Source organism: Nomascus leucogenys, chromosome X (genome assembly GCF_006542625.1).
Source record: "Nomascus leucogenys isolate Asia chromosome X, Asia_NLE_v1, whole genome shotgun sequence".
Lineage (NCBI taxonomy): Eukaryota > Metazoa > Chordata > Mammalia > Primates > Hylobatidae > Nomascus > Nomascus leucogenys.
In genome coordinates, this window is record NC_044406.1 from 136,843,581 (window position 1) to 136,857,513 (window position 13,933).

Here is a 13,933-nt window from a genome sequence, read left to right on the forward strand (position 1 = left end):
CAATGATGTGAAATGCTTTCAAGAAGCCAAGGAAAATGACAGCCAAAGTGAACTCATTGTATGGAGCCATCAGGGGGTCATTGGTGACCTTGGCAAGGGGTGGTTTCAGTTCCATGGTGACTGAAGAAGCCAGACTAGAATGAGCAGTGGGATGCCTGGGAGGTAACAAGTGGAGACAGTGCATATGATGGAGGCAACACTTTCCAGGAGTTGAGAAAGTTTAGTGGCAAAAGACAAGATGCTAAGGGGGGATTTTTTTGTTTTTTAACATTCGGGCCATTCCAATCCAGCCACTATTTAGTGATCTTCTAATATGCCAGGAAGCACGCTAAGTGCTGAGGAGCCAGCAAACAAAGCAGACAAGGTCTCTGTTGGTCTCTGTCTTCTAAGAGTGAAGGGCAGGTCAGAGTAGAATAGGGGCTGGAGGATGTTTTCTGAAATTCTCTGGAGCCACCTCCTCCTTGGGACTTCCTCTTGGTCTAGCGAGGACCCTGGAGTGTTAATGTGATGGCCTTGGTTTATCACCGAATCAGTGAACTGGGTCATATCTCAGCCCTCTCTTCCCTCCACTGTCCAGCTTTTCCATCTGTAAAATGGGGGCGTACTGGGAATAGTAACCACTTCATAGATGGGAACACCTGTCATTAGCTTCCTGTCTGAAAAAAAACCCATGCAGCTTCTCAGGGCTGTGCTTCCCACCTTGGGCCTTCTTCCTCCTCTCCAACATCTTTCTCCAGCTTGGAGGGGCAGCTGCTGCTTGTGTTTCGAGCAGGTCATTTTCTGAGGTTTTGTACCACATTGTCTACCTCTTCCTTTGGCCTCTGATTCTCCTGATTTTTACATACACATCACAATTCAGTCATTGGGCACAGAAACAATCAAAAGCAGATGCATTTTGATCTGAGGAGTCACCACACAGCGGAGGCCAAGGATTTTGTGAGGTCACCTTGCTCAACCCCCCTTCCTGAGGATCAAGAAAGAGACTCTTTCCCACCAGCTCCAAGGGATCTCTGGACACAACAGCAAAGTGCCCTAGCCTCTCAGCTGGGGGCAGGGTGACACTGGGCCACAGTGTGACAGATAGGCAGGAAACAAACCCCTCTGGGTCTCTGAACCTGCTGCCAGCTTCTGGGGGAAGGGTTTCTCGGGCCAGTGAAGAAAAAAGGAGAAGGCAGAAGAAGGAGCAGGCAGTGACAGCAACTGGCTGCTCTGGGAGGCGAATTTCCCCTCTTTCTGGGTGCTGTTCTTTGTCACATGCAGGGTGGTCCTGAGTTGTGTCTAGGGCAGTCAACCAACAGCAATTACCCTGAGCTCTTTGCAGCTCCACCTGAGCTGCTGAGAGAGCCTTCCCTTCTCAGGGGGAATCTCAAGGTGCTGTTCTGAAGGAACTCAGAGGCACAGCAGGATGATCTCTGGACCCCTAAGCCTGGAGGACTGGGTTGTTTGGGAACCACTTAGCATCTCAGCAACTGCAGTCCTACCTGCTGGTTTGAAAGCCAAGACTGACTCTGTGTCTGCATCTTTAACTTCCTTCTGCTGAAGCTGCTCCTCCCCCACCCCCCAGACTGTGCCAGAGTTTCCACCCATGTAGAGAAGACGTTTCTACTGATCTGAGCCCCCTTGGGATGTAGCGAGCTGCCCCAGGAGGTGTGCAGTTAGAGGCTACAGAGGCCGGGGACATTGCTTGAGACAGATCTCCCTTGGGCCCCTCCTTCTTAGGTTTGCCGAGCTACAGTGAGCACCCACCACACCCCCGGACAGGCAGAGTGCAGCAGGGTTAAGGGCATGGCCGCCACACAAACAACTGCCTGCTACTGTCCCCACAGGCAGATGGACTTCTTTCCTGTCCATTTGATTCTCTGTTCACTAGAGCATGAACTTCGTGAGGACAGGGACCTCATCTCCATCCCCAGTGTCTAGCAGACAGTCAATCTTGATTCAAGGCAGAAAGCTGGAAATCAAGGTGGCTCTGTCCCCATGGGAGTGGGTCCTAAGGGCTGCCCTAAGTGGCCCTGCTACTTTTTATTTCCCTCTCTCTGCTCACAAGGTGGCCTTCCTTCCCTGGGCCAGCTATGGTCCCTGCAGTTTGACCCTGTGTCCTTCTGTCTGTCCTTCCTGCCTCTTTAAGGAGAGGCGGGAGAGATGCAAGACTCTGCTAGTCCCCTTTCCCCTTCCTCTCTGGCATGGGGAGGGCTTTGTGGCTCCAGGGATGACCTCAGTACCAGCTGCTTCCAGGAGCAGGAAGGAGAATTGTTTACAGGTCCATAAGGTTCATTAACAAGCCAAGAGGAAGCTCTCAGCTGCCCGGAAGATCCAGGTGCACCCATTTGCTCGGGTTTGGGACTGTAGCTGCCTGAGACTGGGCTCTCAGCAGGGCTGGGAGATAGGAAGTCATCACACCCAATGGCTTTTTTACTTTCCTTCAAGACATTTGGCTTCAACGACCTCTTACATAAAGCCCCAGTATAAGAAAGTGGTAAGAGCTGAGCTGCTCTGGATGAAGAACAGTAGAGTCTGCCTTGAAGCCCAGGCAGCCCCCACACATCTCCCTGAAACTTCCACGTGAAGATGGGAAACTGAGGCTCCAAGCAGGTGAAGCAACTTGCCTAAGATGTCCCAGTGGCAGGGGTTCTGAGTCACTCACAGATGTGCTGAGTTTGGGCTAGGTTCCTGCCATCTCCTGCTGCAACTTGCAAGGGAGGTGGGAGCAGGGGGCAGACAGAGCTGCGACCCTGAGCCGCTGGGAACTGGAGCAGAGTGCTCAGCTGACTGAACAGCTGGAAGAAGCTAGTGGTTGGAAGGCACTGTTGGAGGCAGATGATCAGGCTGGCTGGGGGCAGGCAGAGAAGACAGACAGACACAAGGGCAGATGGACAGGTAGGCAAGCAGCAGCCTGAGTTGGACACCTGCTCCGTGGGTGGCTGGATGCCCTCTAGGTTTCAGCAAAAGCTTGGATGCAATTAACTTTATTTGTTTGGTCCCCAGTGGAGGCTCTGTGCTCACGATCCCCCTTAGGGAAAAAGATGATACATTTCCTTTGGAGATACTTAGCTTGAAAGGAGGGAGAGTTTTTGTCTTATTCTTTTCTGTTAATAAAATAGCTCTTATTTTAATAAAGATCCAAGCCCTCCAGCAGACAGTTCACGGGAAAGAAATACAGAAGATCAATAAACATACGAAAAATTGCTCAGGATTATTCATAATTAAAGTAATATAAATTAAAGCAACAATGAGATAGATATCATTTTTCACCCATTATGCCTTTTAAATAGTTGCATAATATTTCTGTTGATCAGACTGGGAAGGAACACGGACTTTCTTCTAGGTGAGGCTTCACGTTGTGCAGCCTCTTTGGAGGCTCCTTTGACAATATTGGTCCATATAGGTCAAAATCATCAACACACATACCCTAGAACCCCACAATTCCACTTATAGGCAGCTTCTGTGCAAACACATTTACATATGTGTGCAGAGAGACGTGTTCAGGAATGCTCAGTGCTACACTGTTTCTAAAAGTAGAAAAGCTCTAGGCACCCAAAACACCCATGAGCAAGTCAGTAAAGGAGCAAGGGGAGGCAGCTGTGTAGGGAAATGCTCTGCCGGGCTGAGAAGAAATGAGGTAGATTTGTTCTCACACGGAGAGATTCCCCAAGGCACGTGGTTCACTTGAAAAAATAAGTTGTAGAATATGGCACACACCTCAGATGTAAGATCTCATTTGTGTAAAACACTGAACACTGAAAACATATAGACACACATACAAGCCAGGTATGTTCTGGACCCTTCCTTCCCCTATGAAGAAGCATCTGTCGAACCTTTGGGTGAGCAGAGCCTTCCACTGGAGTGTTAGGGCTCTGCAGCCTGTTATATACACTTGGCCATGTGCCATCTTCCTGGACCCAGGCACCGTGTAAGACTTGAAAGGTCTCCCTCTGTATCCCAGGTGCTCTAGTCCTTCGGGCCCCTGAGGTTAGCACCCATACTTTGGAGTAGGGGGCTTTTCAGAATGGTTGGAGTACGAATTTAGGGCCATTTCACAAGGAGATTACCATGTAGATTATAATTATGAAATTATAATTAGCTAGCATGCTGAGACAAGTTCAAAGGCACGCAGCAAACTCTCGTCACCTCCAAGGTGTCCTTAGCACTCAATCCAAGAAAGGAAGGCATGCTAAGGGGGTGAGATGCTGGGGTTTTTGAGTGGCATTGGGGGTTCAGGGATTGGGAAGGAATTCTCCCACCCTCTTTGCTTGGCTTTAGGTGGTGGATTCCTATGCCACCAGGGGGCAGTGCCTCCAATGTGCACCTGGACCCTGTGCTCCTGTGCCCAAGAAGCCCCACCAGGGCCAGTTGATAGCTAGACAGAAATCTGGCCTCCATAGCCCGAGGCCCTGTGGCAAGCCAGTGCCTACCCTGCTCTAGCTTTGCTGACTTCTGAGTGCTCCTGACAATCCAGCCACCCTGTAGGGAGGCTTGTCCATGGGGGAGACTGACACCAAAAGAAGCGAGAAACTTGCCCAAGGTAAAATCTTGAGGTCATAGTGAGATAAGATTGTCAGATAGAATACAGGATATGCAGCTAAATTTCAATGTCAAATCAATCCATGAACCATTTTTTAGTGTAAATATGTCCCAAAAGTTAGTGTACAAGAGAGAATACTTACACTACAAATGTAGTATAAGCACAGATGTGTTGTTTATCTGAAATTTAAATGTACTTTGTACCTGTATTTTCATTTGCTCAATCTGGCTGGGCTTCCCAGGCTCCTGAATCCCACTGAGCTGAGCACACTCAGCGGTTTCTCTGCTCCCAAGGTGGCCCTCCAGAAAGCTCAAATTTCATCACAGCTGCTCCACTGGATCTGGGAAGGGCTTCTTTTCAGCCCCCAGGAAGGCAGGCAGGGCCTATATCAGCTCTGGTTCCCAAGAGCTCGGCCCCAGCGCTGGACAGGTGAGGTGGGGGCAGGGGGCAGGCAGCCTCAGACCATGCCGCCCTCTTTCAGCTACTCCTGGCCCCTTCCTTTCCACTCTCTCTCCTCCCTTCCTTCCTTCCTTCCTTCCTCCCTCCCTACCTTCCTTCCTTCCTTCCTTCCTCCCTTCCTCCCTTCCTCCTTTCCTTCTTCCTTCCTCCTCTTCCTCCCACCTGGCCCAGGGGCTCTGGGGGAAGAAGAGGCTATTTGTAAAAGGAACTTTATATAAACCTGTCCTGATTCCTTTTACGAATAGCCTCCTATTCCTCCAGGGGCTCTGGGGTTGTTTCCTAGAATGAAGGGTTCACTGTAGTTAGTTGTAGCAATCAGGGTTTTCCAGAGCAACAGAACTGATAGGATGTATATATGTATGTATGTATGTACGTATCTGCATATGCACAAGTATATAGAAATTTATTTTAAGAAATTGGCTTATGCGATTGTGGGGCTGACAAGTCTGAAATGTGCAAGGCAGCCCGGCAGGCTGGCAACTCGAGGAAGAGTTGACATTGCAGTCCTGGGGTAGAAACCTCAGTCTTTGCTCTTCAGGCCTCTCAGCTGATTGTGTGAGGCCAACTCACATCATCGAGGATGGGTCTCTACTTTACTTCAAGTCCACTGGTTGTAGATGCCAACCACAGCTACAAAATGCCTCCACAGCAACACCTGGACTAGTGTTTGATGGAGTCACTGGGGACTAGAACCTGGCCAGGTGACACATAAACCTGACCGTCACAGTGGTCTAATCAGTAGGGAAGCTGAGGGAGAATTGGGACTTAGAAGGTGCAGGGCCTGAGGTCCCTGGGGGTTCTAGTGGCTGCAGTCAGGTCCCACCTCTCTTACCCTTCTCTCCCTTTGTTCTCATGGCTCCTGCCTAGGCTGACCTACTTCAGGAAAAGGCTACCTCCCATGTCTGGGGACTTTGGATGGGGGAGGTAGGATACGCTCTCCAGGGAATCCCTTCTGAAGGTGTGGTATGGCCTGGATTGCTAGGACCTAACTCTGTTGTGGCCACTGCTGGCTCTCGGACCCTGTGCCAATCCCTGTTTCTTCATAGAAATGATGGAGGGTGGACCCCACCCTTCTCCCCATGGGCTAAATATGGAAATTCATGAGCCAGAGCAGTTCTCACAGGCAAAGGCACGGAATTGTATCTCTTCTCCTAAGTTGCTTACAGAGTAGCAGAGGAGAAGGCCACGGACCTAGCCAGCAAGATACAATAGAAACAGAAAGTGCTGTGTCCAAGGTCTCAGCATAGAGAGGGAATCTCACTCCACCCCCAGGTCTGACTATATCTTCCTTGAGCTCCTGTTTCCGGAAGAGGTGATTTTCTGAGTGTGACTCCTCTGTTCCTGGCGCCCTGTGCATCCTTAGCCATAGCTTACAAGAGAACAGCTGGTTGCGATGGCAGGAGGCCCTCCCAACGCCAAGGTGGAGATGGAAATATCCCTGACAGAAGAACTGAATCATGGACGCCAAGGGCAAAACCAAGAGCACCTGGTGATAGCAGGTGAGCATCCCCTAAAATACCCCTAGGCTACAGCCAACTGTGTAGATACGTGTCTACACCTGTGCATGTGTGTGCTGGAAAAGGTGCATGTGTGCATGGAAGTGTTTGCACATCTGTGCGTTGGGCGGGCTTCGAGGATTTGTGGGTTGATGGTAAGGGAGATAGGGGAAAAGGGATAGATGATGTGAGCATTTTGCCCTGGGAGGGAGGAAGATGGGAACGACATGTGTAGTCCCTCTGTCTTCCCCTTGTCCAAGCCACCACAGTGTCTGTTGCAAAATACTCAGGGGGCTCAAATTATGAGACCAGAGATCAATTCTCTCTCCCAATCCTCTAATTCATTTTCCTGCCATTTGGAGGAAAATCCAAATTCCATTATCTATGAGATTGTATCAGCCTCCTCAAAACATTTAATGCTATGATATAGACAGAAAATACCATTTCTATAGCACACAAAGGGATCCAGATCACATTGCATTTATGTTTGTTCTTACAATGCTCCAAGCCTGCTTCTTCCCCAAAGACCTTGCATTTGCTGTTTCCTCTTCCTGGAATGCTCTTTCCCTCAATTTCCCAGGGCTGGGTCTTTTTTTTCCTTCAGGTCCCCACCTCAATTGTTGTCTCCTACTTGTCTAGGAGGAGCCCTTTCCTTCCACTATGTTACCCTGTTTTGATCATTTATGGAGCCTGCATCTCTCTGTCTGCATTTGCAAAGATAGATTACTTTCTGTTTTACACTTGTCATTCCCCCTTATACACAAACAGATGGTCAGTTCCTTGATAGCTGGGATCTTGTTCTTGGTCATTGCTCTCTAGGTTACTGGAGAGTAACCTAGTCTCGAGCTCAGCCCTCAGGAAATTCTTGTTTAACTTTTGAACAGATGAACAAACTGAGACCTGGGATCAGCTGATGGACAGTGGTTAATGGGTGCTGAGTGATTCCCAAGACAGCTGAAGACTCTGTCTTCCTTTTGGTGTGTTTTGTGCCCAAGAAACCCTGGTACAACTTCTATGGGTGCTCCTGGGGCCTCTGTTCTTCTCTCTAGAAATGATGGAGCATGGATCTCGGTCCCGGGGTGCCTCCCAGAAGAGGCAGAAGTTGGAACAAAAAGCTGCTGGCTCTGCTTCAGCCAAACGAGTTTGGAATATGACTGCCACCCGACCCAAGAAAATGGTACTGTATGGGGTCCTCAGCACATGGTGGCCAGGTTGGGGTTGGGAGTACTGGTTGTAGGGGTTCTAGCCTGACCAGGTCAGGCAGGGCTAGACGTTGACTTGTGAGGAGGAGGAAGCTCCTGTGTTCCAAGCTGGCAAATGAGGACAGGAAGGTCCAATTAAAGGTCAGGGTCATCCTTTCCTATGCTGGGGGTTCAACCTTGGGAGTTCAGAATGCCTGAAACAAATATTGCATGAGGAGTACCTAAATACTTTACTCTGTAAATCTATTGTGTGAAATACTGCTTTCCTGTATTTAAAATTATGTCTGTGGTGTGTGTGTGTGTGTGTGTGTGTGCCTGTATACACACAATAAGTCAGGTGAGGCTCCTATGCTTTCTGGCTGTTAAGAAATGCAGTCAAGTGGCCTGGCATGGTGGCTCATGCCTGTAATCTCAGCACTCTGAGAGGAGGAGGTGGACGGATCACTTGAGGCCAGGAGTTCGAAAACAGTCTGGCCCGCATGGTGAAACCCCGTCTCTACTAAAAATACAAACATTAGCTGGGCATGGTGGCACATGCCTGTAATCCCAGCTACTCAGGAGGCTGAGGCATGAGAATCGCTTGAACCTAGCAGGCAGAGGTTGCAGTGAGCTGAGATCATGCCACTGCACTCCAGCCTGGGCAACAGAGTGAGACTCTGTCAAGAAAGAAAGAAAGAGAGAGAGAGAAAGGAAGGAAGGAAGGAAGGAAGGATGGAAGGAAGGGAGAAAAGAAAGGAAAAGGAAAGAAGAAAGAAAGAAAGAAAGAAAGAAAGAGAAAGAAGAAAGAAATCCAGTCAAGTGAATCTGACCATTTTGTAGCCAATCCTTTTAAGCTACATTCAATATGGGTGAAGGAATGTTCTAGAACAAATAGTGGCTATACTGTTGCAAATGATATTGGGAAAACACAGTCATTTTGGAGGGGCAGGGAAACCTGACTATTCTACAGAATTAAGTGAGTCCCACAGTTCTGTATCCAATCATTTTAGCTAGCTACATTCACTGTGGGTAAGGGAAGGTTTTAGAAAAATTGTTGTCATGCTGTTGCAAAGGCTGCTGGGAAAAGACAACAAGATTGGAGAGGGAGGGAGGCCTGACTGCTCCAGGCAATCATGTGAGTCCCACAGTTCTGTAGCCAATTCCTTAAGCTACATTCATTGTGGGTGTTGAATGTTCTAGAAAAATGCTGGCCACATTGTTGCAAAGGATACTGAGCCATTTTGGAGAGGAGGTAGACCTGACTGTTTTAAGGAATCACGAATCCCATCATTCTGTAGCCAATGCTTTTCACCACATTCAGATGGATGAGGGAAAATTTTAGAAAATGGTGGTTTTACTGTTACCACGGTGAAGTTTGAGAGTTACTGGGGGGCAATAAGGTTGGAGAGGGAGGGAGACTTGATTGCTGAAATGATTTATTGGGTGGCCCCAGTGAAGAATGAGAAAAAAAGCTTCCAGGTTAGAGGTTTCCTGGGAATAAAAATAAGTCAAATATTGAGTTGACTTTTTGTGTCCAAAGACAGAAGCCAAATCAAGTTGCTCCAGGAGGTCAGCCGCCTGTAAACCACTAACATCCCTGAGACTAGGGGAGATACAATCTCTGGTTTAATTAAAGTTGACTATGAGGGCTAGAGGTAGACTGTTTGAAAATATAGACATTATATTGAATTTATAAATTAAATTTAGAAATTTAGAATTAGGAAATCTAATTTACTACTTGTATTTATTCATTCATTCATTCATTCCTTTATTTTTGAATAAAACAGTTAATGGAACTGCCTCTAGGAGAACCATAATATGCAAGGGTGAGAAAAGTTAATAATGCTATCCTGCTGACTTGGAAAAAAGTAGTGTGCCTTTAAAATTACATGGAAATTAAAACAACATTTTTTGAAATGATTAACAGAGAGAAGTTGGGACTTGGTATGTTAACAACCAACTATGTTATCTGAAACAAACAAACAAATTCCAGCCATCAGCCATCCATCCTTATTTTTTGCCTTCAAATCTCTCAAAACTTTTTTTTGTCCTTCTGATTCCAATTTATAGGAAAATCAAGCAGTGATCTGAAAACTTTTCTAAGAGACATCATTGATCAAATTACAGTCATGGAGTCTCCCTAATACCCATTATCTTTTTAATGCAATTTTTGAAGTATCTTAAGGAAATAAAATATTGTGACCATGAACTACGGTTCATAAAAAAGTTGCACCAGTATCTGTGTGCTCCTCTTGAGAAAGATTAGTTATGCATTATTGCAACAAACAGAGTGCAGTGGCAAAGTTCCTATGAAAATCCGTTACACAGAAATTGATCCACCTTCAGTTTGATGTTGTTACTTCAGAACAGAAGAGGGCTGCAGATATTTCTCAGGTGACAGGTGAGCCTTGGTTGTCTATTTTTTTGTAAGAATGAGGCAAATAGAAGAGCTAACCCAGTACTCCGCGCGCCTCAGTCAGGCCTCTCAAATGACAGGCTCTACTTCAGCAGGGTGAGTGGGTAAGGAACTGGCTGTCATGTGCGGCACCCTGAACCCTGCCAGAATGAAGACGGTTTTATTTTGTGTCACTTTCACCCCAGCTTTCTTATTCATTTGGTTCAGGTTTTGGCTTGGCGGTAAGTGCCTGGCTGCCAGCCAGGAGTGAGAAGTGTGGATGACTGCTTCATACATAGATCATTAGTTAAAGGCCCTATTTTCCTCCCTCCCCTCCTTTCTGGTGATATGCCGCCATTGTCCTTGCACGTCCAAGTCCTCTCTGGATGCTGCTGGTGGGGGCCTCCTTTGTCAGCTGAGTCCCATCTGCTTCCCATCCACACTGAGGCCTAGTTCCTCCATGGACACTTCCTGGATTCCAGAATTTTATTGAATTCTTTCATTAGCTGATGCCTCTTGTGCTGTCTTCTTTCTTCCGGGTTTATACTGTTTTACTGTCTTCACTGGCACTTAGTGGAGCCTTAACAGGAAGGAGTGTTAAATATGAGGGACATCATAGTGTAATGGCTAAGAGTATAACCTCTGGACTGAAATGTCCTGGGTTCAAATTACTGCTCTGCTACTTACTAGCTGTGTGACTTGCACAAGTTAATTAACCTCTCTGTGTTTCAGTTTCCCCTGCTTTCAAAATGGGATGATAATGATACCATTTCACAGGGTTGTGATGAGGAATCAATCACTTAGTATTGGTAAGGGCTTAGAGGATGGCATGGTCCCTGGCACGTGGTGTGTGTTAAATAAGCAGCTTGTGAAATATTTCATCTTGAACTGGAAACCTAGAACTATGATTTGAGCCCAGGCAGGTCTGGCACCCAAAGCCACACTCTGTTCCTCTATCCCCCACTGACTCTTCAAAGGCATCAGATATCCCTGGCCCAAGGGCTCTGGGCCAGAGATGTACATGCTAGGGAGTTGTTGGCAGATGGATAAAAATGAAAGCCACAGGGATGGCTGGCTGGGCTTATCCAGAGGAGTTGGTGGTTTCCCAGTAGCCAGAGTTCTAGCCTTAGCCCTGACATTTACCATGCATCCTCGGAAAGTAAGGGCATCTCGCCAGGCCTCAATGGCCTGGGCTGCCAATCAAGGTTTTACGTTCTCCTTCAGTAGGTTGCTCAGCCTCTCAGCTAATACCTGCATGTGAAAGTTCTTGCAGAGGACAGGGACCCCTGTTACTGCTCTTCTTTTGCCACAGCCTGCCTGGAGGACCAAGAGCTCCTGAGGAGCATGGTGTGGGTGGGGTGGTGGCCAGTAGCCTGTGTGGGCTTCCTAAGCTTTCCTAGTGGCCTGAAGCTGCCAGCCCTTGAATCCAGAGACCAGGCACCATGTGACTCCCCATGGGGTGCACCACTGGTTCTGGGCAAACTGGAGAAGCCACTCATGTGGGGTTGGGCAGGCTACTTTACTGATCATTCCTTTCTTCAGGGGTCCCAGCTGCCAAAGCCCAGAATGCTGAGAGAATCAGGCCATGGGGATGCCCATCTCCAGGAGTACGCTGGCAATTTCCAAGGCATACGTTTCCATTATGATCGGTAAGAGCTGAGGGTCTGTGGGCCCTGGCTGCTCAGACAGGGCCCAGAGTGGGGCAGAGGGGCTAGTGAGCAGCCTGGCCAGGATGGGGGCCTGGAATGCCTCCCTGTCAGAGACCATGAGTACCCTGGCTCCCTGCCCATTTGGGGCATTCCAGTGCTCTGCGGCCTAGCCGAGTTGGGCTGGACTGGGCTGGGCCAGGCTGGCTCAGGCTAGCTCAGGCTGACTCCCAGCCCTCAAGGCCCTAGGCCCTCTTTACCATGGAAGAGGACTGGGGGCTGATAGAGTCACTGTCCAAGAAGATCCCGACCTTACCTGCTTCACCTCACTGCCTTCTTGTGCTCCCTGCCAGGTCCTGCCAGGGACCACCAGCAGCTTTGGCCGTCTGTCTTTTTTCTCTCCCAGCAACCCAGGGACAGATGCAGTGGCGCAGACTAGCCTGGAAGAGCTCAATGTACTGGAGATGGAAGTCATGAGAAGACAGGTGAGGAGGGACCCAATTGGTGGGTACAAGCAGAATCACAGTGCCTTGGAGTAGGCAGGGCTCAACAGCTGGGGTCCTGTAGCCCCTTACAGTCATCTTTCCCTTTAGTGCTAGAGGTGGGGCAGATTCCCTTCCTCCTCCTCCTCATCCCCATGGCTCTGACACCCCGCGTAGATGTCCAATCTCAAACCTACTGCTGTCCCTGAGATGCTGGTAGGGAACAGGGGCAGATGAAAGGTGGAGGAAGAGGGAACATACAAGGATAAGGGTTCTATGTCCAGAGAGAGAGTGATACCTAAGGGTCTGAGAGAGGGGTCGCCTTTGTTCAAACCAAACCCAGACCTTCTTTGGAGGAGACCCTTCCTTCCTTGGCTCCCCGGCGCAGCTGGAATGGGCTGGTCTCTTCCAGAGAAGGGAAGTGAACATCGAGGGAGAAGGCAAAAGTGGGGCCTGCAGACATAGCAGCCAGGTCTTTGGTCCCGTGGACCTGGCCCAGCCCCCTGCTTCTCACTAGGGGCGCTCCCCGCTCCACCGCCAAAGGGCAATCAAGCCCCTTCTTGCTCTAACTTTATGCTTTTCCCGTGGCTGTGCTGTGGGCTTCTGGAGAAGAGCCTCGCTCAGCAGCCCTGCCTTTGACTCCTCTGCAGCTGTATGCAGTCAACCGGCGTCTGCGCGCCCTGGAGGAGCAGGGCGCCACCTGGCGCCAGAGGGAGACCCTGATCATCGCCGTGCTGGTGTCGGCCAGCATTGCCAGCATGTGGCTGTGGATGAACCAGTGATCGCCCCAGCGCAGCCCCCGTATTGGAGCCCTCCCTGCTTCCCCTTCTTTCTTTCCTCTTTCCCCAGGCCGCCATTGCCCATGCCCCTTTCATCTCCCAGCAGCCCTCAGGCAGCGTCAGGATCATTTTCAACTCTGGTTAGGCCTCCTACCTGGGGAGGCCAGGTCACTGCATTGGGAGGTCCTGGCTGCTGCGAAGGTGGAGGAGGACTGCGTGGGCTGAGATGCCACCCTTTGAAGGGTGAAGAGCATGGCGGCATCTGGGCCCCACAGTAACACCTAGTGGCAACCTTGCCTTCCTGACCTCAGCGGCCCTTCTGTTCCATCCTCTGTGGGCAGGGGTGTGGCTTTGTTTTCCTCCCTTGTTTGCTTCCACCTCGTGCGCAGCGCTCTGCACAGACAGCATGCTCAATAAAAGTACAGCCATAGCAGCAAAACCCTGTGGCTGAGGTTCCTGTGTCCAACACTCATTTGGGGCAACAGTGGGGGTGGGGTGCACTGGGAAACAACAGCTCCTCTTCACAAAGACCTTGTGGCTGGGAGTGAGCCTCTGCCATTGCCCCAGGGGCCCTGGTTCCCTCCTCCCTTTCACCTCCCCCGCCTCACTGTCCCCAGCCCCAGCTTTGCAAAGTTCTTCCTGTTGGGCTCATGCAAACCAGTGCTTGTGGGGGTGTGGTTCTGGGAGCATGTCCGCGCTGTGTTGCAGGGATGCAGTCAGAGGAAATCTCCTGAAAGGGACCAGAAACCTCATTTACGCAAGAGGAAATTGAATTCCAGAGAGAGGAAACATGCCCCTGGGTCATCCAGTGAGACAGGGCCTCGATGTGAGTTCTCTGGCGTGAGTTATCCTGAGTCCTACGCTAGGGCTTGGCCTGCCTCCTGCAGACAAGACTCACTGGAGATGAGGTCCTGCCTCAGTTCTGGAGGCCGAACAGGAGCTACACATATCCCTCACCCTACCCACCACACAC

The 13,933-nt window shown here is 49.5% G+C and overlaps 1 protein-coding gene across 1 annotated transcript; it reads left to right on the forward strand.

Moving 5' to 3' along the window:
- The first annotated feature begins 6,289 nt into the window (after positions 1 to 6,289).
- Positions 6,290 to 13,399, forward strand: FATE1 (fetal and adult testis expressed 1). Its single transcript, XM_003271845.3, has 5 exons — positions 6,290 to 6,480; positions 7,527 to 7,654; positions 11,596 to 11,702; positions 12,106 to 12,184; positions 12,832 to 13,399. The coding sequence occupies exons 1-5, from the start codon at positions 6,375 to 6,377 to the stop codon at positions 12,961 to 12,963; spliced, it is 552 nt and encodes a 183-aa protein (XP_003271893.1). The 5' UTR covers positions 6,290 to 6,374; the 3' UTR covers positions 12,964 to 13,399.
- Positions 13,400 to 13,933: the final 534 nt, after the last annotated feature.